General features: G+C 41.5%; 1 protein-coding gene across 6 annotated transcripts in view; it reads left to right on the top strand.

Moving 5' to 3' along the window:
* Positions 1-24,616, top strand: part of NTNG1 (netrin G1) — a 330,399-nt gene that overhangs the window by 247,618 nt on the left and 58,165 nt on the right. For 5 of the 6 annotated variants that reach the window (XM_056523403.1, XM_056523401.1, XM_056523402.1 and 2 more), the window contains one exon: positions 7,889-7,948. The exons of the other annotated variant lie outside the window; for it this stretch is intronic. In XM_056523403.1, coding sequence (XP_056379378.1) covers positions 7,889-7,948 — 60 coding nt within the window. The remainder of the gene's footprint in view (positions 1-7,888; positions 7,949-24,616) is intronic. 6 annotated transcript variants of the gene reach the window in all.

Genomic DNA, 24,616 nt, shown 5'->3' with positions numbered 1-24,616 from the left:
GAACGCCGAGGCGTTCCTGTCCATTCACCTGTCTGACACCGCCACCGTGTTTATGCAATAAAGAACCTTTTTGAAGCTACCATCTTGGGTGAGTGCCGTCCTCCATTCTTTCTACATGTATAAAAAAAAGACTAACTGAGAAATATGAGAAACATCAGATGCATTGTATCACCCTTTTCTTCTTTAATTTGCTTAACTTCTCATCCCCTTAGTAAACATAGCAACCGCACCATCCATTATCTTAATATCAAGAATGTTTATTTCCCTTTGAAATGACATTTATGAGGAAAAACGACAATCAAACAGCGTACATTATTAATTCCCAGGGTTTGTATTTTTTTTATTAATTTTGATCTGTTCTAAATCCTATTTGTGACATGTGGATAGGACTCTTGGCTGCACTCTGACAGACCGTAGGGAGGAGAGCATCTGCAGACAGTTCTGCATCCCTTACATCACAGATCACCCTGACAGCTGCTTAGGGCAATCTGTGATACTAATCAATAGAGATGGAAATTAATAGGAATCTATGGAAAGGGCATTTCACAGTATATCAGAATGACACAGCGATACGATGACTTGTCACAGCTGCATGTATAGGCTGTACATAAACTTTTCTCTCCTTTTTTCTTTATTTTTTTCACTTTCGATTCGTCACGAACTTCTCGGCCCGGCAGTTGATGGCTTTTCCTGCATAAATTAGTTCAGCCTTCAGGTGCTCCGGTGGGCTGGAAAAGGTGGATACAGTCCTAGGAGACTCTTTCCTAGGACTGTATCCACCTTTTCCAGCCCACCGGAGCACCTGAAGGCTGAACTAATTTACGCAGAATAAGTCATCAACTGCCGAGCTGAGAAGTTCGTGACGAATCGAATTTACTGTAAGTTCGCTCATCTCTAAGTCCATAAACATGTCGATAAATTAAGTATTAAGAAGAACACTGCTTCGTTACTCCCCCCAGGCCTTTTCCGAGAAGTCCTCACTCCATGATAGGGTTATATCTTTGTATATTATTTTTTGTGGTGTGCCACACATAGCGGTTAGAGATCATCATGATTCATATTCCGGAAGTGCCCCCAATTTTCCTACATTTGCTCATGCAAAGTATGCACAGGAGTAGGGACTCCGCAACAGATGCAAAACCAGCAAATGCAGGTAAAACTTTCCAGTTTATTGAAAGGTGTCCATGCCTTACAGAAAAAAAATCCCATAGCAGACAGAACACTGACGTGTTTCTGGTGCCTAGGAACCCTTAATCATGTCTAGTCATGATTGGTTGGTTGTTCAACATGTTGGTTGTTCTGGCTGCCATGCAAATTATTTTTTATAATGCATGGACACTTTCAATAAAGTGAAAAGTTTTATCTGCATTTGCTGGATCCAATCGTGATTTGTTGTGGAGTTCTTCTCCAAGATCAAAGACACAAGATCTGTGCAATAGTTGGTGAAACTCCGGAGCAGGGTGAGCTGGATAAACTCCTTATTTTGTTTGCTTTTCATGGGGAGGGACACCTGTCAAAGACAGGAGTCCTGTAACTGTGTAGAACACTAAGCAGCCTGGCCTGGTGCAGTATGCCCAAGTAATGTAGTGAGTGGAGCCTGCAATGCATACAGCATTGCCGATTACTTCTGGGCCATTCAGGGATTAAATGTATCTGTATCTAAACACAAAAAGTTCAGATTCTCTCAAATCTGAATTTTTGGGGAAAATTGGACAAAATCAATTCACTCATTAGAATTACAATTTAATAAAAAATTGATGGTGCTGGTCTGTACATAACAAGAAGCCAAGGGTAAACTTTCAGAGTTGCATGTAGAACAGATGTGTATGCACAAATATTACAAATCCAATACATTGCCGTAACATTCTAGCAAAACCATCAACCAGCTGAAGTTCATATCACAGAATACGGGTGAAACTCGAAAAATTAGAATATCGTGCTGATTTGTCCCTCAGAATCTCCACCTGGAGTTTTCTGCGGACGAACATTCCTTAGTGTGCATAGACCTTGAAGGGGTTATCCAGCCAAATACATCTTATCCTGCCGCTGGGACCCCCGCGATCTCCATGCAACACCTGCATTCTCTGCAGGGCTGCGTCTCCAATCTCGGAAAGCTCTTTGCTTCTGGGACTGGTGACGTGACTTACCGCGATGCCTCCTCGTAACGTCACGCCCCCTCCATTCATGTTTATGGGAGGGGCGTCGCGTTACGTCACGTCTCCAGTCCCAGAAGCAAAGAGCTTTCCGAGACTGGATACGTAGCCCTGCTTAGAATGCGGATGCTGCACAAAGATAGCGGGGGTCCCATCGGCGGGCCCCCTGTGACCAGACATCTTATCGCCTATCCTTTGGATTGGGGATAAGATGTATTTGACCAGATAACCCTTTTAAAAATAAAGAAATAATTCAGATAATAAAATAAATACATAAAGAAATAAAAAGCCAACATGGTGCCTTCAGGTACTCCCGCTATCGTAACGGGGCACAAGTGAATTTTGGCGAGGAGAGCAGATTAGTAATCTCACAAAATACATTAACAATCTCTCAAAGATTTATAGCCGGAGAACTGAAACTCTATCCAGTGGGAGCCGCGATAAATCAGATCCTGACCTAGATTTATGGGTAGCAAATAAATGCAATTATCTCGTTCATCTGCTCCAAATTATTGTGTCTGGGTCTCAGCACCATAACCGTAACAGAACAAAACGCGGCTGAATCACTGGCCTTAATTGCATGGATTAGCAGCGGCTGTGCGCCGAATGAAAGCCGAGGACTTCTAAGTCTTCCCATGTAGTAATGATTCAGACACTGGCACATAGGAGATGGTGGGAGAAATAGGTGGGGGTGGGGAGGGGGCAGGCTGGGAGAATCGCTTTCTTTATCTTTTATTATCCCTGGCGGAGCTGTCACTCATTAGCTGAGCGTTAATAGCGCGCCTTTTATTGTGACACACATCATTAATTTTATGACATCATCGTTCTGCTACAGGTTAGATAAAAATGTATCATCCTCGCAGATTAATTGAAGAAATCACAGCGGGCCGCGTGTTTACCGCCAGATCTTTGCAAGGCAATGTTGGGACTGGAATATACCGTATATACTCGAGTATAAGCCGAGTTTTTAAGCACGATTTTTCGTGCTGAAAACGCCCCTCTCGGCTTATACTCGAGTGAACTCTCCGCCTGTCAATCCCTTCTCAGTGCTCTTCAACCTGCGGACCTCCAGATGTTGCAAAACTACAACTCCCAGCATGCCCGGACAGCCATCGGCTGGAGGTGCGCAGGTTGAAGACCACTGCGGCCTTCATCATCATCCAGACCCCCCTTTAGTTTTCTACTCACCTCCCCTCGGTGGGAAGGAAGGGTGAGCTGGTCCGGGCCATCTATGCTGCAGGGACCGTCTGGTGGGGAGGGTTAGTCATTCCAGGCTGTCCATCTTCACCGGGAGGCCCTCTTCTCCGCTCTCCGGGCCCGTCCCCGGACTAGTGACGTTGCCTTGACGACGACGCACAGGGACCTTCATTCGCAGCCTGGATGATGACGAAGGCCGCAGTGGTCTTCAACTTGCGGACCTCCAGAGGTTTCAAAACTTCAACTCCCAGCATGCCCGGACAGCCGATGGCTGTCCGGGCATGCTGGGAGTTGTAGTTTTGCAACATCTGGAGGTGCTCAGGTTGAAGACCACTGATGAAGGGATTGACAGGTGGTGATGATGAAGGGGGGGGGATGATGACGGGGTCTGGATGATTACATGGGGGATGATCCCACCCTAGGCTTATAGTCGAGTCAATAACTTTTCCTGGGTTTTTGGGGTGATATTAGGGGCCTCAGCTTATATTCGGGTCGGCTTGTACTCGAGTATATACAGATTTTTTAATATTCTGGGACATGTCTCTCCATGGCTCGTGTACATTTCCTTTCTTTATCTTTTATCTTTATACTACTTGGCCTTATCAATCTCTTTTCATACTACTTTGTCTCTCCTCAATGTGTCTTTCTAGTGTTATGTTAGAGTAGGATGCATATGTGGTTTACCTCCCCAGAAACGTCAATTTATTCAAACATTCAAATTTTGGTTGTACAATGATGGGGTAGTATCTGCGTTATTCCTAGTCCTTGCTGAGCTGTATATCTGTCCTGCACATACAAGAATAAGTACTATAAATATTTCCTTCTATCATTTCTTACTTAGTTACAGTCCATTTCCCAAAAAAAGGGGGTGTCGATGTTGATTGGCACAGTTTAAGGGCGGCAATGTGGTCCACCCCTTGGGGCTCACACCAATGCAACAATTGTGCACCTCCATCTATCTGCTCTTTGTTCCATTTAGGTGTTTATTAGATGTATATCCTCTCATCTGTACAGGGATCCATGCAATGGAGACATTTATCAATATACCTATTGCTGGCCTCCTCTGAATGATAGGTCATGTGACACTATCGACCCTATCTAGGCCCGTGCTGTTTGTCTACTTGTACATCCCATATGTATGTCTGCATTTTACATCACATATGTAGGCATCTCTGATCTTGATGAGGTCCGGCACGTCTCAAGTTCTTTACTTTTGATCGTAACATTTAATAAGTTAAATTACCGGCATCGGAGTAATCTTTGATTACTGCCATTATTAGCTGGTTTTGGCTGCAGATAGCAGCCGGCACCCACCAGGTATGGCTGAGGCCTAGTTCCTGAGCCAGCTCCATACTCCCTGATCCGACCTATGCCAGAAGCGTGAATCATGTGTCGGGAAGGGGTTAACAGCATATAGAAATCTACAGGGTGGGCCATTTATATGGATACACCTTAAAAAAATGGGAATGGTTGGTGATATTAACTTCCTGTTTGTGGCACATTAGTATATGTGAGGGGGGAAACTTTCAAGATGGGTGGTGACCATGGCGGCCATTTTGAAGTCGGCCATTTGGAATCCAACTTTTTGTTTTTTCAACAGGAAGAGGGTCATGTGACACATCAAACTAATTGGGAATTTCACAAGAAAAACAATGATGTGCTTGGTTTTAACGTAACTTTATTCTTTCATGAGTTATTTACAAGTTTCTGACCACTTATAAAATGTGTTCAATGTGCTGCCCCTTGTGTTGGATTGTCAATGCAACCCTCTTCTCCCACTCTTCACACACTGATAGCAACACCGCAGGAGAAATGCTAGCACAGGCTTCCAGTATCCGTATACACTGCTATATACTACTATATACACCGCAGGAGAAATGCTAGCACAGGCTTCCAGTATCCGTATACACTGCTATATACTACTATATACACCGCAGGAGAAATGCTAGCACAGGCTTCCAGTATGCGTAGTTTCAGGTGCTGCAGAATGGGCAAAACAAAAATTGGAACAGGACCCTCAGTTTACGCAGAAGATTTTGTTCAGTGATGAGGAAAACTTTTATGTGAATGGTGAAGTTAACAAACAAAACCACCGCTATTGGTCTGACACTAACCCACATTGGATAGATCCCTCCAAGACTGATGGAACACAAAAATTAATGGTATGGTGTGGTATATGTGGTACAAAGATAGTGGGGCCATTCTTCATCAATGGAAGCCTCAAGGCCACTGGATAAGTGAAATTGCTACATGATGATGTGTTTCCCTCTTTATGCACTGAAGCTGCACGTTCCCTGAGTTTTTCCAGAAAGATGGTGACCACCACATTATGGGTGTCAGGTCCGAGCATTCCTAGATGAACAGTTTCCTGGAAAGTGGATTGGTTGTTGTGGGCCAGTTGAATGGCCACCAAGGTCTACTGATCTGACCCCCTTAGACTTTTATCTTTGGGGTCATCTGAAGGCAATTGTCTATGCTGTGAAGATACGAGATGTGCAGCACCTGAAACTACGGATACTGGAAGCCTGTGCTAGCATTTCTCCTGCGGTGTATATAGTAGTATATAGCAGTGTATACGGATACTGGAAGCCTGTGCTAGCATTTCTCCTGCAGTGTTGCTATCAGTGTGTGAAGAGTGGGAGAAGAGGGTTGCATTGACAATCCAACACAATGGGCAGCACATTGAACACATTTTATAAGTGGTCAGAAACTTGTAAATAATTCATGAACGAATAAAGTTACGTTAAAACCAAGCACATCATTGTTTTTCTTGTGAAATTCCCAATAAGTTTGATGTGTCACATGACCCTCTTCCTATTGAAAAAACTAAAGTTGGATTCAAAAGGGCCGCCATGGTCACCGCCCATCATGAAAAGTTTCCCTCCTCACATATACTAATGTGCTACAAACAGAAAGTTAATATCACCAACCATTCCCATTTTATTAAGGTGTATTCATATAAATGGCCCACCCTGTACTTTACAGCAGCAAAATGGTCTAAGGAAACAATAGACTGGAGGGGACTTATTGACTAGTATAGAAAAGATTTCTAGGCAAAAGTATCGCAGACATCCCTCAAAATAATTGTATACTTACCTAGTCACTAGCTGACCACCCTTATTCACCAAATCCATGAGTAGGCTCAAAACATAGAAAAAGGTGCAAATATTTCCAGATATATGTGCACAAATATTCCACAAGTGTAGCAGGTCCAAACAATATCAGAAAAAGGATCCAGCAATCTTAGGGTACCGTAAAAAAGTCCAAATGAACATGCAAACAGTCTCAAGGCAGGAACACAGAGGACTTGACACGTTTCGGGGCGAACGCCTTATCAACACTTATGATTATGTGGTTTGCTCCGAAACGTGTCGAGCCTTGGCTGTAAATAGAATCTACATAAAATGTTGAGTGACTTTTTAAATACATTGTATGGCGTATCTTGTACTATTGCGGAGCGATTGCAATAAACCGTTTCTCAAGATAAAAGTAATGCTTTGTGTTCTCAGAGTAACTTCTATACACTGGAATGGAATTGCAAAATGGAGATGTTTATGCTATTTAACTGCAACTTAATTGAAAAGTTATAGAGCGGCTTAATAGATTGGTCCATTACAGGCCATCAGAGAAAGTGGCTTGGAAGGAAAACAAAAAACATGTGTTACAATATTTAAAGAGGACCTGTGGCCAACCCCTTCCTCAAAACCCCCAAAAGATTGTATTGTCAATAAATATCTCAGGGTGCCCTGATCACACACATTTTTATACGGTTTCCTAATATGCTCTCCCGTTCTTAAGATTTGAGGGTTTATAGTTTTTTTAAAAACATTTCAGGGAATCAGTCAGATGGGCGTGAGCTTAATTTTAAAAATAGGAGTGACATCAGGCGATGGGTGGAATTATACATTCAGGAGGTGTAAATGTTGTACATTGAGGGGCGTGTCTTCCTTATACACCCGGGAGGGGGGAGGGGTTCTTAGCTGTGATTGGCTGAGAAGACCATGACACTTGCTTGTCTCTGAAGGAGTGGGCCAGAGAGCTCCACGGACTGATGAATATCCGGGCCCCATACAGGTGATCATAGGGGGTCCCAGCGGACTGAAATTTTTATAAAACAACTATCCATAATATAGATAGCAAAATATTTGTGTATTGAAGACGTTATAGCCACTGAGTGTATTGTTGTTGTTATTATGATGATTAGTTGTAGTAGTAGTAGTAGTAGTTTATTTATCACAGATTTTATTTGACTGTGTGTGAAGTATTTTTCTTTCAAATCAGCTGTTGGGTCAAAGGTCATTATTTATCTCACTGGTTATTCTCCATTATTAGTTCCATAACTATAAGCTCCATTATTACATCGAGTTTTGTTTTTTTATTGCCATTGTCAAGTGTAATACAATGCGTGTACCATCTGTGCTCTTTTTGTCAATATCCTCATCATTGAATTTGTTTTACTTTCTGATTTCTTTACATTTTCAAGATTTTTATTTTATTTCTTTTCTAATTTGATTTTTTTTCCTTCCCTGTCTGTCCAGTTTTTTCCAAAATAGCCCACTCTACTGTGCCACCAGCTCGAGTATCGAGTCACAAAAGAGGTAGGAAACCCTCCATTCATACAGTGGCTCTGCTTTGTGTTGCGTACAGATTAAACAGATTTTGTTCCACCCAAGAACATGGTCAATTTTGAGGAGTTTTTGTGTTTTTTTTATTTCATTTTTAATTTTATTTGGTTTGACTTTTAGTAGATTACAAAAACAAAATAAATAATAAATAAAGGTTAGGATGACATTTGTCAAAAGAAAATGTTTTGGAACAAAATTAATTAGAAATAACTAGATACAGTGCATACATACAGGCCAATCCTAGTCCAATCTACATAAAATAAGGTTTAGGTCATAGAAAGGTTGTTACTTTTGATAAATGAAATACACTTAGAGCCTTTAACACACTCATTGAGGCATTTCAGTTGGACTTGAGTATAACCTATCCACCGTATAGGGCAGTGGCCTCCAATCAATGGACCTCCACATGTTGACATGCTGGAAAACATGATGAAGGTCCATAGTTTGGAGACCACTGACATAGGGTGATAACTCAGATCACTGGGACACCCACAAATGATCCCTTTGATTTTATCTGTGTCATAGACTTTGAATTTCACAGCAGGGCAAATGCTCCACCCCCAACTCATTCAAAGCGGTTGTCCTATCTCCTCCTCTTTTTTTGACCATCTCCTGCCTGTTTCCAGCTTCCAGAGGTGGTCGGAAAAGCATCCAAAGTAGGGAACTTACACAATTTGCTTCACTTCAATTGATCTCAATAGGAGCTGTGCAAATGGTGTAGCTCCACAAGCAACGGAGTTACATAAACATAGTAGTGGCCACCTCGGCGACCACCTTGTGGAGCTACACCATTTATACAACTCCCATTAAGGTCAATGGAAGTTACAAAAACTTTAGAACTTCCCCAGTACTGCGGCTTTCGTCAATTCGGAGCACCTCCAGATGCTGCAAACAGGAAAAAGAAGAGGACGAGCTGGGACAAGCCCATCAAAGTCATCCTAGTCGTGATTATGTGCTGGATCAAACAGAAGGCCAAGGTGCACCATTTATGAGATCAGTGGATATGGGTCTTAAATGGAATTAGATATCCCAGCAGTCAGACCCAACTTGATTTAGCAGTTATCATTTATCCTGTGGATGGGTCAAAATTCCTTCTAACCAGAATACCTCTTTTGGGTACTGTCCCATGTAGCGCTTACGCAGTACAGCGGGAAATACGATACATATTTTCTGTTCAGCATATACACAGGGATAGCCTGCGACAGCCCTGTGTGTTCAATGAGGTTTTGAGGCGGGGACGTGCTTCACAGTCACCGGCGAGGCTGGCAGATAGCCCTGTGTGTATGCTCAATAAATAATATGCATCGAATTTCCTGCTGCACAGCTGCCTAAGCGCTACGTGGGACCGTACCCTTAACCAAAGGAGCAAAATCACCATTGGTTCCATTGAAGCTTGTAAGGATACAAATGCACAACCTAAGTAATTTTTAAAGCATCTACTACTAATCCAATGCCATGATAATAAAATAAAACTTTCTAAAAAACTTAGTTGATTCAAATTATATTTATGTAGATATCATATTTGATGTGACCCGTGAAGCCTAAATTGTTATATGTATTTTGGGTATTAGGTAAGGGTGCACTGCTATCTTTTATACCGTAGTCTATATTAGATGTTCTCCAGTTCTATCCAGGTGCCTAAACACGTAATCTATCATAGTCATTTGCTTCTTGGAGAAAGTGAAATTAATCTGCAATGGATTAATGTAGATGTTGGTACCTTGTGCCAGAGATAACCGTCTACTTGGCTCTTATTGTAGGGTTTACAATTCACTTCTTAATTCCAAGAAACTTAAGCACCTTGTCTGCATTTATAGAGAGTTATTATTAATGCTGAGTCCATTACCAGCTGCACTGCAAAAGATGTGCAGCTTTCATTAAAAAATAGAGGAAATCTATTTTAAGTAAAATGATGCAGTAATAAGTAAATACAATACTAAAAACAATGATGATGATAAGAATAATAATAACAGCAAAGATATTATTATTATTAGATATAATAATATGAATAATAATTATTATTACAAAAATAATGTTATTAATGATAATAATAACAATAACAGTGATATTATTATGAGTCTCCTTGTCGAAATTATTATTATTATCTTTGTCATCATTGTTATTAATATTTCTTTCAAATTGCAAAGAATCATATATTTAAACGGATCTATTGACAAATCGTATCGTAACACATGCACCCGATTTAAAAACGAATTTATAGGGGTACTCCACTGCCCCAGCGTTCGGAACATTTTGTTTCAAACACTGGGTGCAGGCTACGGGGGTCGTGATGTCACGCCATGCCCCCTCAATGCAAGTCTATGGGAGGGGACGTAAAAAAAAACTCTGTAAAAAGAAAACTCTGTGTTCTTTTTTTAAATAGTAGGTTTTAATCTTGGTTCCCCCCCCCCCCCCCCCCCTTTGGAGTTTTTTCCTGTGTTTTATCATGGCAATTCATGTGATTCTTTCATCCTGTGACTCAAAGATTTCTATTGAAGAAATGGGGGAAAATTTGTCCAAAAATAACATGGTCTTTTTTAGTTAGCATCTGGCCGCTGCATTTTTTCACAAAAAAAAATTTAACAAAAAAACAAGAAACAAGTAGAAACCTAGCCTTATAAAGACATTCCTCTTATGTAGTATATTGGAGAATAATGTTGCAAAGGTTAATAGTTCTAAACTTTTACTTCTGGAAAAAGAATAATTAGAAATGCAATAAATTGAGGGCCGCAGACTTTTCCGACCTGCTATTCTACTGTAGTTAATTCTGTGTGATTAATTTTAGAGGGAATAATGATTCTAACATTGCTCTCAGCTGTGCAAAGCCTTCAACATACTAGAGCCCATGTGTCCAAGATGTTTAATGTCTAAACATAGCTCTATCAGCTGTTACCTTGTTACTTTACGAATGTTTACAGATGTTCCATTATGCTGAATGGTAGGCCTTTCACGGGCCATTCATATCAAAGTAGCTCAACATACACACATTTTTGCAAATGATTCTGGAGGTTTTAAGAATTAGGAAGAAAAGGGTGATCTTAGAGGCAGACTGTCACCTATGGAAAAAGTGCAGCCTGGGGCTCCCCCAAAGCCCTTTCCCTGCCTACTTGACAATCCACCCTAGGTGATGGGACCCTACTTTGAATAAGTGAAGGGTTTAGTCAGGTCAACACAAAAACACACAAGTATGTAGGTCAGCGAGAAAGTCAGAACACAAAGGGTTTACCAAGGAACAGACCAGGGAGCAAAGACAGGATAACAGCAAGCAGGTGAACAAATTGAAAAAACAAGGTCAAGTAGGCGAAGTCAGAACCAGGAAGTCACACAGTACCAAACCACAAAGCAAAGGGGTATTCAGGAAATGGTCAGTATGTAAGTCTAGTCACAAGTCAGAACACAAAGGGTTAACAAAGGGAAAAACCAGTGAGCAGGTGACTAGTAACCAGACAAACAGAAAGAGCATAGTTCAGGAAACAACCCAAAAGGCTAGGAGAACAAGAAGACAGTATAATAAACTCTTGATTAAAGAGAGAGTGCAAGGACAAAACCTTTGCAGCACCCGGCGTTCTGAAAGTTATTTTCAAATCACTGAGTTTGGGTGGCGGGGGTCATGACAAAACCTCTGTCACAGGGGACAGAGGTTTTCATGTGTACCCCAATAGTTAATCTGCTGATAAATACCTTTTCTCCAGACCAGTGGTCCCCAACCCAGTTCTCAAGGCCCACCAACAATCCAGTTTTGTTTTTTAGTTACTCCATCGTAAAAGAACAGGAAAACATTCAAATCATGGACTGTTGGTGGGCCTTAAGGACTTGGTTGGGGACCTCTGCTTTAGAGAAGCCCCACTGTGGTTCATGTGCCTTTATTTTCCTGGAACATCAAGGCCCTTTGGTGCCAGGTAGCTAAAGTCAATGGACCCCCCTGGACACTCAATGGTCCCCACTGGAACCATGTCAATCAATGTGATGACCAACAAGTGATGGAGACTTTTTTTTTTCAATTTATATTTATATTATGATGGTTTTACGACTTCTAACCTTCTCTCGATAAAAACCAGCACCCACCAGAGCTGCATTAAAGGCATCTCGTCTAGCCAACTAGTGCCCTGCTCTGTAACTGTTAAGGAACTAGAACAGTAATCTTTAAACTGTGGACCTCTAGCGGTTGCAAACCTACATCTTACTGCATTCCCGAACATTCAACAGCTGTCTGCGCATACTGGGAGTTATAGTTTTGCAACATCCAGATGTCGACACTTTAGAGACCACTGGGATAGACTGTCGAAACAGCTGTGTACAGGTGGGTGTCAGAACCTCAAAACAGCTGTCTACACATTTGTGTCAGAACCTTGAAACAGCTGTCTACAGGTTTGTATCAGAACCTTGAAACAGCTGTCTACAGGTAGATGTCAGAACCTCAAAACAGCTGTCTACACATTTGTGTCAGAACCTTGAAACAGCTGTCTACAGGTAGATGTCAGAACCTCAAAACAGCTGTCTACAGGTTTGTGTCAGAACCTTGAAACAGCTGTCTACACATTTGTGTCAGAACCTTGAAACAGCTGTCTACATATTTGTGTCAGAACCTTGAAACAGCTGTCTACATATTTGTCAGAACCTTGAAACAGCTGTCTACAGGTAGATGTCAGAACCTCAAAACAGCTGTCTACAGGTTTGTGTCAGAACCTTGAAACAGCTGTCTACATATTTGTGTCAGAACCTTGAAACAGCTGTCTACATATTTGAGTCAGAACCTTGAAACAGCTGTCTACAGGTAGATGTCAGAACCTCAAAACAGCTGTCTACAGGTTTGTGTCAGAACCTTGAAACAGCTGTCTACATATTTGTGTCAGAACCTTGAAACAGCTGTCTACATATTTGAGTCAGAACCTTGAAACAGCTGTTTACAGGTAGATGTCCGAACCTCAAACCAGCTGTCTACAGGTTTGTGTCAGAACCATCGAAACAGCTGTCTACAGGTGTCAATGTGGATATTTTCTTTGTCATATGTTTTGAAGGCACTTTTACGGGTGAAGAAGCCCATGAAGCATTGCCTGTAAGACCCCAATACCTTCAGCCAGATCTTAGTACCACCAGAAATGTGGGAACACAGATTCTACACATATTCTTTTACAAACATTTCAGACCTCTTAGTTGAAGTGACTGCAACTCTAGTCCATCTAAGGTGCTATATTTCTTGCAACCCTCCGAAGATGACAGGATTTCATTACTGGGATCATTTAGAGATTCAGTCCTGGAGAATTTAATTTGCCAACTCCTCTCTGTTGGTTATTCATTTGAGTAAAATATAGAACTCCAGTAGGTAAAATTAAAAATCAATGCACATCTCTCAATGATAGATAATGTAGGAGCAGGTAGAGGTCCTGTGTGTAATTGGACGCCACCTCAACCCTGCCAGGCCCTTTACTGATTTCCAAGTAATTTACATTAAGTATTTTATATTATATATATTTTCTCTCTGATGTCTGGTGAATTAAAATCTGAGATATCTGTAACGCTGTATGAATTTGTGTCGTGTGAGTTGTCTTTTTCATTATATGTCATCAAATTTATTTTCCATACTGTAATTTGTTTGGTCCAAGGGGGGATATTACGGAAGTCATCTAAGAGCATTGTAAGAATTAGCATTACACCCCTTTTATGTATGTAATAGGGGACAAATAGTTGTAACAGAATACAGCATAAGTAATTGCAAGAAACTTTACTTAAAGAAACTTTACTAAAAAAAAAAAAAGATTTTTTTCTTTTTTTTGCTTGTATAATGCAGCATAGGCCTGTGTTTCCCAACCAGGGTGCCTCCAGATGTTGCAAAACTACAACTCCCAGCATGCCTGGACAGCCTTTGGCTGTCCAGGCATGCTGGGAGTTGTAGTTTTGCAACACCTAGAGGCACCCTGGTTGGAAAACACTGGCATAGGCTATTATTAGAGAATAATGTAGAGGTTCTTGAGCATGCTTTGTGCTTACCTGTTTTTGCTGATGTGGCAGGCATGGGATAGGCTCCATTTTGATTTGCAAATGCACAATAATGTGGGTTCTGTAATGCAGCCTACATTTCCTATGAATCATCAGGCTGAGGGTCAGATATTTGATCACTCCAGCTAATCATTTAATTAGGCTCCTGGTGCTGGAGTTCGCCCAGTTGAACTAATTAGACTCATAAGGGGTTGGGGGTCAATTCCCACCATGTGCAGTTAAGATGCATTTTATTATTCAAATGCATTTTTCAGAGAAATATTGCAAAAGTTAGTTGACCTATAATCATAATTGAGGTGTTTTATAAAGACTCTTTGGAGCCTTTAGGCTGTGTCCACACGTTTCATTCATACAAAATTTTTCACACATTTTAATGCAGTTTGGCCACTTTTTCTGGGGTAAAAATGAAACGATTTTAGTGTAGTACAATTGCGGTACAGTATCCCCATTTTTGACACAATTTTGGTAAAATCACAGCAAAAACAAAATCACTGCAGCAAGAAACGTGAAGTGTGAACCCAGCCTTAGGGGAGTTGTAGAACTACTATATATCCTGATCCCATAGAGGTAGCAGCAGCAGTATACAGACAGAGCTGGAGGGGGGTGTATAACAACTATATATCTTGAACCTATAGAGATAGCAGCAGCAGATAAAGCTGGAGGGGGTGTTTAACTACTATATTCTCTGATCTAATAGAGATAGCAGCAGCAGATAGAGCTGAAGGGAAGGTGTATTACTACTATATCCCCATAAAGATAGCAGCAGCAGTATACAGATAGAGCAGGAGTGGCGGTATATAACTACTATATATATAATGATACCGTAAAGATAGCAGCAGCAGTAGTATACAGGAGATGTCATGCTGTAGTTCACAGGAAAACAGGACCCAGGACTGGCATTCTGGGAGATTAAGCACAGACAGGTGATCACATGACCAAGGTAGAGTTATAAAATGCATAGAAGCAGCTGTGCTGGAATAAACAGGACATGGCCTCTCAGCCAATCAAATCAATGGGACATTCTCAGTCATTTCCTGTAGATCAGGTACCAGGGGATGGAGATCAGGGAGGACCTGGGAAGCATTGGACCTGCAGTGTGGTACGGTTCGGGCAGGATATTAATGCTTATTTAATTTATTTTTACAGTAGGTTTCATACTAGTGTAATAGAGATGGATTGTAGCTGATGCCCCAGTCTGACTGCTAAAGTCCCAGTCTGACTGCAGAGCTGATGACCCAAACTAAGAGCCATCATTTCAAGTCCTCAGACTTGTGGTCAAACTAGGACTTTTGGCCTCAAAGCAGTTATCCGGCAAAAAGTTTTTTAAAAATATGCTCATGTTGCCAGCTTACCTGTATGTACCTTCCTCATTCCCCTGCAGCCTCCATTATTGCAGTGCCGATGCACTTCCTGGTACTGTGTTCAGTACATGACATTGCAGCTCAGCCAATCTTAGGCTGGAGCGGGACACCACTCTGACCAGTAATTGGATGAGCACCGACCATACCACCGGCCTCTGCTGAACTTTACTCCCTGGTGCTGGGATTAGTGTGACACATTGCTGCACAGACAATCCCTGGGTGCAGAGGTGTCCTTCCTCCATTGATTGAACACAGTACAGAAAGTACAGAGCGGAAGACACCGGGCACTGTGATAAGGGAGGCTGTGGGGTGCGCGGAAGGATAGTACAGTTGCTTTTTTTGTTTTTGTATAAGCAGGCAGCCTGGGCATACGTAAATAGTCACTGTCATTTCAACAAACTTTGCATAAATCAATAGTACAAGGGAACATAAGAAACTTTGTTATATATCTTATTGGACAAAAATTACTTATTTCTCCTGTATCTTATCAAAATTTTTAACCCCCTACCACCCTTCATTCCTGCTGCTTGAATCTTCTCTAAAAATCAACTCAATTTTGTCCTGTGTCTTCAAGACAAGCAATTAAAGTCTATGGAGATGGGAGGAGGGAGAGCTGCAGATTATAATGTTATGGCCAGAAATAGTCCTGCTCCTCATGCACACACACAGGGAAGCTTACCCTGAGAAATCTCCTGAAATACAGGTACATTTAAAAAACAAACAAAAAAACTACTTTTTTTTTTGCCGGACAACCCCTTTCGTACAGACACAAAAATGAATCCATATTATGCTAGAGTAAAACTAGCGTTAACCCTACTAAAAAGTTTTATCCCACCAGAAAATCACTTTAAATGAGTATTCCGCCCCTAGACATCTTTTCTCCTATTCAAAGGATAGGGGATAAGATGTCTGACCACGGGGGTCCGCCCCCTCATCCCTAACCCCTATCCCTTAACCCCCCCCACCCTCCCCGGCGATCTTCGTGCAGCACTTGACATTCTAAAAGTTGTTTTTAGAACGCTGGCTTTGGGCGGTGGGGGTCGTAACAATCCACGCTAGACGATGGACCCTTTTATGAACAAGTGAAGGGTGTAGTCAGGTCAACACAAAAACACACCATTATGTAGGTCAGTGAGAAAGTCGGAACACAAAGGGTGTACCAAGGAACAGACAAGGGATCAAAGACAGGATAATAGTAAGCAGATGAACAAACAGAAAAAACAAGGTCAGGTAGGCCAAGTCAGAACCAGGAAGTCACACAGTACCAAATAAAAAAGCAAAGGTGTAGTCAGGAAACAAGCGAAAAGGTCAGTACGTAAGTCTAGTAGAAAGTCAGGACATACAGGGTTAACAAAGGAACAAACCAGCGAGCAGGTGATCATTGATTAGCAACCAGACAAACAGAAAGAGCATGGTCAGGCAGGACAAGTCAAAAAAGAAAGTACAAAATCATTAAGCAAAGGGGTAGTCTGGAAACAACCTAAAAGGTCAGGAGAACAAGAAGACAGCATAAGAAACTCATGATTAAAGGAGCTAGTACAAGGACAAAACCTCTGCAGCACCCGGCGTTCTGAAAGATATTTTCAAAACACTGGGTTTGGGCAGCGGGGGTCATGATGTCACGCCACGCCCCCTCCATTCATGTCTATGGGAGGTGGCGTGAAGGCGACCATGCCCCCTCCCATAGACATGAATGTAGTGGTGTGACGTGACGTCACGAGGGGGCGTGGTGTGATGTCACGACCCTCACCGCAGGAACCCAGCATTCTAAACATACTGCTTAGAATGCCGGGCACTGCACAGAGATTGTGGGGGTCCCAGTGGCAGGACCCCCGCCATCAGACATCTTATCCCATCCCCTATCATTTTGATAGGGGATAAGATGTCTAGGAGCGGAGTACCCCTTTAAAGGACATGGTAAATGCTTGAGTCACTTTGCAGATTCCTATAAGGCTATACAGGCTAGACTGTGTGATCATGATTATATAATTTCACAAGTTTAGGGGAAACCCCCAAAGGGGTACCCTAAACTAAGACCCTCCCTATAAAATATAACTTTTATTTTGTGCGTGTTAAAATGTGCATAAATGCATATATGAACACTGTGTAGTTAGTAAATTGTCCCCTAGGTGTCAGGACCAGGGCCGGATTAACGTAGGGGCTGATGGAGCTGCAGCTCTAGGCCTCTACAGTAAAATAGGCCCAGACGGCCGCCAAAAAGGCCGTCGAGGAGCGGAGCCGCCCGCGCTGCAAGACCGCGAGAGAACAAAGTTTAAATCCTCTCTACTCTCGCAACTCTGTACTCTCGCGGGCCATGGCGGCCAGCAGTCAGAGCAGCTGATGCGGTACGTTTTTCATCGCCGCTCACCCCGCCAGATTTGACCTCCACACCAGTGGCAGATCTGGGGGGGCGGGCGCAACAGGGCAATTTCCTCCCCCCCCCCCCCCCGAGATTGTTGCCCCTCCTCCCGTACTATAGCATGGTGGAGCGGGAGCTGTCTGCTGTCCCGCTTCACCACTCCCTCCCCTTTCTCACACCCATCACCTTTCTCCAAAGGATAGGGGATAAGATGCCTGATCGCGGGGGTCCCGCCGCTGGGGGCCCCCGTGATCTTGCACGCAGCACCCCAGTTAAAATCAGTCCCCGGAGCGTATTCACTCCGGGTCTGATTACTGGCGGCCACGGGGCAGGCGGCGTGTGACGTCACACCTCCGCCCCCGTGTAATGTCACGCTCCGCCCCTCAATGCAAGCCTATGGGAGGGGGCATGACAGGTGGCAGCAAACAGCACTGTGGTCAGACAGAAAAGAACAACTCAACTTCCTGTGGAGCATATAGAAGCTGATAAGTACTGGAAGGATTAAGATTTTTTAAATAGAAGAAATGTACAAATATGTTTAACTTTCTAACACCAGCTGATTTAAAAAAATTAAAAAAAATAGTTTTCCACCGGAATACCCCTTTGAAGACTATCTTATGCTTACTGCCACCTGACATATGAGAGTGCTGCTCCCTTGTCTTTGCTGCCTAAGGCTAGGGTCAGATTACTGAATCTCAAGAAGCTGAGAGCAGCCGGCTCTGACTGAATCAGTTGCTGTCCTCATAGACAGCAAGGTATTCTGCATGGATTCCACCAAAGAATGGCCAAGATTATTTTTTCGACGGCAGAATTTCAGCAACATTAGCCCCATTGCTAAAATTCTGTAGTGTGCACTGTGCAGGAGAATACAATTGACAGCAATGGGAATCTCTAAATTTGCAAATGACAGAATTTATCTCCAGAATGACCCGGTCGTGGGGACTTGATATTTATTTGGGAGCAATCATTTTGTCCAAATGCTGAATTATCCTATTGGAATACGACTTCTTACTTGCTTCATGGAGATTTTACTTCTAACCTGTAGCATTTTATATTGAGACTATAACATTTTTCCTATATTATGTAACATTGGAGTATGTCATTCTTCCCCTTGTCTTCATGAAAAGTTTTCCCTCTTATCCTAATTTGGTAATCATTTTTTTTTATTCTAATACAGAAGCCACCCCAACCCCCCAATATTTGGTGGTACTGAGCCAAATGTTGTTGCCTAAAGTTATTTCATAGTCAAATAACATTAACTAAAAAGCAAGAAAAATCGTCAAACAAATCTTCATTGCTGCACAAGACATTTATAAAGATACATGAAAAGTCATGTAGACACAAGGGGTTATCTAGTCTTAGTTTATATCAGGTGGAGATGATGGCGCCAATGTCAGAAATGATCCCACTGAACTGATCATAGATTTAGTTTTTTTTCTGTGTGAAGTTGCATTATAAATCTATTTTTACATGATAAACAGAGCTAAATAGTTACCCTATTTTTCGCCGTATAAGACTCGATTTCACTGCGGCGGTCCCGAACAGCCGGGTTAGTGCTTACAGGACACCGGGAGGGACCTTACCTGCCTCCTCGGTGTCTTCTCCGTTCAGGGATCCCCTGTATGGCCGGCGCTCTCCTTCCTCATCATCACGTCGTCGCGTACGTGCGTCGGCGTGCGTAACGACATGATGAAGGCGACGGAGAGCGAGGATACCCGGCCGGCAGAGACGTTCAGCAGCAGGCCGGCAGCAGAGCGATGGGGACACGGCGACAGCGATGGAGCGACATCCAGGGCAGCGGTGACGGGTCCGGAGCGGCAGGGAGACGTGAGTATTACCTCCTATACCAGTGGTCTTCAACCTGCGGACCTCCAGATGCTGCAAAACTACAACTCCCAGCATGCCCGGACAGCCGACGGCTGTCCGGGCATGCTGGGAGTTGTGGTTTTGCAACATCTGGAGGTCCGCAGGTTGAAGACCACTATTGGGTTCAAAATCTTTAATTTTTTAGATTTTGCACCTAAAAATAGGGTGTGTCTTATACGCCGGTGCGTCCTATAGGGCGAAAAATACGGTAGATTAGGCATAAAGGACAAAAAGTACTTAAAATATAAAAAAAAAACATTTTTATGAAAACAAAAAAGAAAAATAACAATAAAATATGTTTTAAAAAAATAATATATATATATATATATAATGTAAAATTCCACAACAGAATTTGCATTGTCTGCATGTTAAAGATAACATGACATGTTGAACATATTTTCATGTGCAGTTTTGACAGTAAAGAGTAATACATTTATATGCATTTTGAGCTTAGGAGTCCAGTGGGCGGTCCAAATCAGTAATTGACAGTTATCTCTAAATGTATGATCACACAGAAAGCTTTTCAATTATGTGAGACCTTCCACTGGGCTCCTAAGCAATAGTGTTGAGCACGAATATTAGTAATGCAAATTTTTTTTGTGAATGTCGGCACTTCGCTATTTCGCAAATGTTTAGAATATAGTGCTGGAAATTCGTAATGCCGAATATTTTTTGTTTTGTTTTTTCACATGCAAATTTTAATGCGAAACACACCGAATGTGCGTATTTCGCGAACACAGGATGAATAATCGTCAATATATTCGCAAAATATCGCAAATTCGAAAATGGCCCCTGCCGCTCATCACTACTAAGCAACAAATGGTGTAAAAACATTTCAAAGATGATCAAAATAAAAAAGAAGACCCCCCCCCCCCAAAGCTAAATTTCAAGTGTCATAGTAAAGGGTTTAAATATTTGTCAATAAGAAATTTCAGTTTTTTCTTTTTAATAAATTAACCAAAACTTCTAAAAATCTGTTTTTCTATTTCCACTATGGGGTATTGAGTGCAGAATAATGGGGGAAATAGATTTTTTTCATAACAAAATGTGAAAAAAGTGAAAAAGTTTGAAAACTTTACGAATGCATTGTATGCATTATATCCCCTGCACAAATTATAAAAGCGCCAAATATAGAGGATAATCACCCAGATTCTTCACTTCCTAACAAATACAAAAATCACAGATATGACACAAAAACATTTGTCCAACAGCTGAACAATCTAAAGTAACTTTCTGAAACATCCTCAAACATATGAAAGGTAATTATGTCAATGAATGGTGAGTAAGTAAGTAAATGGTAAGTAAATTAATCTGCCATTATGGCTGGGTTCACACTACGTACATTTTTTGACATACATTTAAAGTTATGTGCCAATTTTCCAGAGGGTGATTAAGGACTCATTATCTGCGATAATGGTGCACATTTTAATATATGCGCGAAATTTTATGTCTGTGAACCCGGCCTATAATGGAAAATGATAACTTACCTTTACAACCTGTGGACTTTGCAAATAGAAAAGAAAACTTGGGCAATGAGAAAACGGTCATTTTAAAAATGAAAGGGATTCAAAGAGTTTAGCAGAAGAAGTTAGTTGTTCCCAGTCAGGTGCAGGTTTAATCTGGTGCAAATCAGTCCCAGATTGTATGTACGGCCCGGTACAGTCTCTGCACAGAACTCAGCTAATATTGTTGTAAACAGGTATAAGATTAGTCACTTATAAGCTATCTACTATTTACTGTTGCAAAACTACAGTTCCCAGAATGCTTAGACAGTCAGGGGACAAGCAGGGCTCTGTGCATCCTTCCTGCTTGTCAGTCAGCCTGCTGTGTAAGTCAGGGCGTCACAGAGCCTCATTGCAAAGAGCAGCCAGTTGTCAGCTCTGAGAAGGGAGGAAGGAAGTTCCCACATTAGTTTTAAGGGCAAGTAAAGGAACACCCCATCCTCCTCAGTGAACTGCATGCAGTGTGAGCAACATAAACAAGGGAATTAAATACCATAAAATAATTTTTTTTTAAAACAGGATTTAAGGGGCTAGGGGATGCATTTTATTCACAGGATTCAAAGAATGTAGATGTCATAAAGCTACAAAGTAATAATTACAATAAGAGAAATTTGTGTATGACCTTTTTTTTCCTAAACTTGACCTAGATTAACATTTTTCATTACTAAAATAATTTATATTTAATTAAGGCAGAACATTTAATTACGAAACAAACATTATTTGGTGTTGTACTATACCTTTAGTTTGTATATTTGTTATTGTAAAATATAAAAAGCTGTGTGACTATCCTCTAAGTATAAGGATTATATTAAATTTGCCCTAAATTGTATTTACATAGTCGTACGTTATTTTTTTAGTTTTCATATTTTTTTTTTTTTCTGTGCACATTATAATCTGTTGTTCTGGCCTATCTTGTTAAGCTGTAATTGTGAAGGGCAGGTCGCGGAGGGTAGAGACTCGCCATATAGTATCTGTCACTCCTGAGCAGTCTGGCAGTGTGCGGAAACAATATAACATTTTGACCTCAGCTTATGGACAGAAGGCGGCGTTCGTCTGCTTTCCATCCCGAGATAATGTTTTTCCGTAATAGGATTATTACACTACATTACTTTCTGTAACGATGAAGTAATATGAGAGGTGTTTACGACTATTTTATATACTACATGCCCAAATGAAAACAAGAGGCAGAAGAATCACTACATTTCATCTTAATAGTAATTAGAAATAAACATAAAGCCGTAAACCTCATTAAAAAAATAAACACCTGGAAATGAACGGAAATGTAAGAACTGATCTACATTAATATTTTTTGCACCGATACCCGTACGGACAGGATTTACAGTATTATAATTGAAAGCGTCTGTAAGCCCGAAAACTGTCCCCATTAAAGAAATAAAAAAATAATCATATACAGTAATCCTTCAACTTAAAATGACCTCAACATACAATAGTTTCAACATACAATGGTCTTTTCTGGACCATTGTAACTTGAAACCAGACACAACATACAATGCTACAGACAGTCCGGATCTACGAAACATGTCAATGGCTGGAAGAACCGACCAATCAGAATGGGCATTCACTGGTAAAACACCTGTATTACTGAAGTGTATGCACTGACTGGTGTCTGGTAGCGCCTCTCTACAGTACACGGAGGTATTTACCTGTACCAGGGTTAGCTGCTCCTTTGGACACCAAGTAAGGGTTGCTCCATTTTACTTTTTTAGGACACCGTGTATACGGTACAGGACCCTGAAGAAGCTCCTGTCCTCTACATAGACAGTGATTTTCAGCTTCCAGCAGCTCATTCTTAATTTTATATGTAAGGCTTTGTGTGTATTAGTTATCTACTAATTTTTCTTTAATCGTCACTTTTTTCTATTTTTGGATGACATTTTGGGGCTTCAGAACCAATTACCAGGTTTCCACATAGTTATAGTCTCAACATACAATGGTTTCAACATACAATGGTTTCAACATACAATGGTCGTCCTGGAGCCAATTAATATTGTAACTTGAGGGGCCACTGTATTGTGTTTACAAATTAGTTCATTCACTGTAAATCATCAGCTTTTTTTATTTCTATTTAAAATGGGCATTTGCAATAAACTTTTTATATAATGTTAAAAAAAGAGGATATTTTGGGGGATGAATAAATGTTCTATGTTTCTTACCACTAGGGGTCCCTTCACTGTTCAGAACACTGTCTTGTCCCTGCAGCTACTACCTGTGTGTCTCTGTACTGAGACAGAATACAGGAAGTGTGCATGAGACAGGCAGGGCTCGGTGCATGCTCCTTGGTTGTCAATCATCCTGCTCTGTGAGCCAGGGGCATGTTACAAAGCCTCAGTGCACAGGGCAGACATTCCCCTGTTGTGCCGATATCGATGTTCTGGTCCTCCGGTGCTGGTCTTCTTCCTGCTTCCTGGGGACAGTGAGTCATACAGCGCTCAGTGTATCACCGGCCGCAGCGATGTCCCTCGGCCGGTGATAGGCTGAGCGCACTGTCATGTAACAAGCCCAGGCAGCAGGGAAAAGGTGGGTCCCAGGCTCCTTACATGACAGTGTGCTCAGCCTATCACCGCCCAAGGCAGGACATCGCTGTGGCCTACACTGAGCGCAGTATGACTCACTGTCTACAGGAAGCAGGAAGAAGACCAGCACCAGAGGACCGGGACACCGATATCAGCGCAACGAGGGAACGTCGAAAGGTAAGTTAAAGTTAGTTTTTTTTGCTTTTGCAGCCCGGGCACAGGGGAAATGGAAAATTTTTCACTACAGTTCTCCTTTAAAGACCAGAGAGTAACCTTTCCCATTCATTTCAATAGAACAACTCCATGCTGTTGTTGCCTATGTCAATGTGGCTTGCCGTAAAACATATCTCTAAATGCTGTAAAAAACAGTTTTTGTTGTTGAATGCCCCCCCCCATAATAATGTACAAAAAAAGGTAATTAAAAAAATTACAAATAGAAAATAGAAACCAATTTTTTTTTTTACCAGTTGAGTTAGTTTCCGCCTCTTCTCTTATTTAGGACTATAAAGAATGTTCTACGTAAGTTTTGACTTCTTTTGCCTAACAGTACATAACAGCTCTTTCGTCTTATCTGTTCGGAGTATAAAAACCCTATTGATCGCCCTTTCCACTCTATGAAAAAGATGAAGAAAAACTTGTAACTAACTTAAATTAAGTGGTACTTGCCAGTTTTACAACAGCCCCTTTGGCAATTGAATCTTTATAAAAGTCCTAAAAAGGCAGCTGTGTGGTTCTTGCAAAGTGAAATCCAAATCAATAAAGTTAATTCTTAACATAACAAGACAGAGGTAATGACTACGACCAGGCAGGTTTATACATTTCTTCTTGGCAATTAATTGGTGTCTTTGCTCTTACATTGGGCAGATGACTGGAAGCGAGCGTATATTGCTTCTCCACAATGTATTCCTACATGCCGCTTCAAAATGCATTTACATACAGTATATAAAGCCAGAGCTGCCTGTGTAATTCACGACTTCTTTTCATGATTCACCCCTAGGCTTTAATTCTGTAAGTAATGAAGA

Source organism: Hyla sarda, chromosome 6 (assembly GCF_029499605.1).
Source record: "Hyla sarda isolate aHylSar1 chromosome 6, aHylSar1.hap1, whole genome shotgun sequence".
In the NCBI taxonomy this organism is placed as follows: Eukaryota; Metazoa; Chordata; class Amphibia; order Anura; family Hylidae; genus Hyla; species Hyla sarda.
This window is presented reverse-complemented; position numbering and strand designations above follow the sequence as displayed.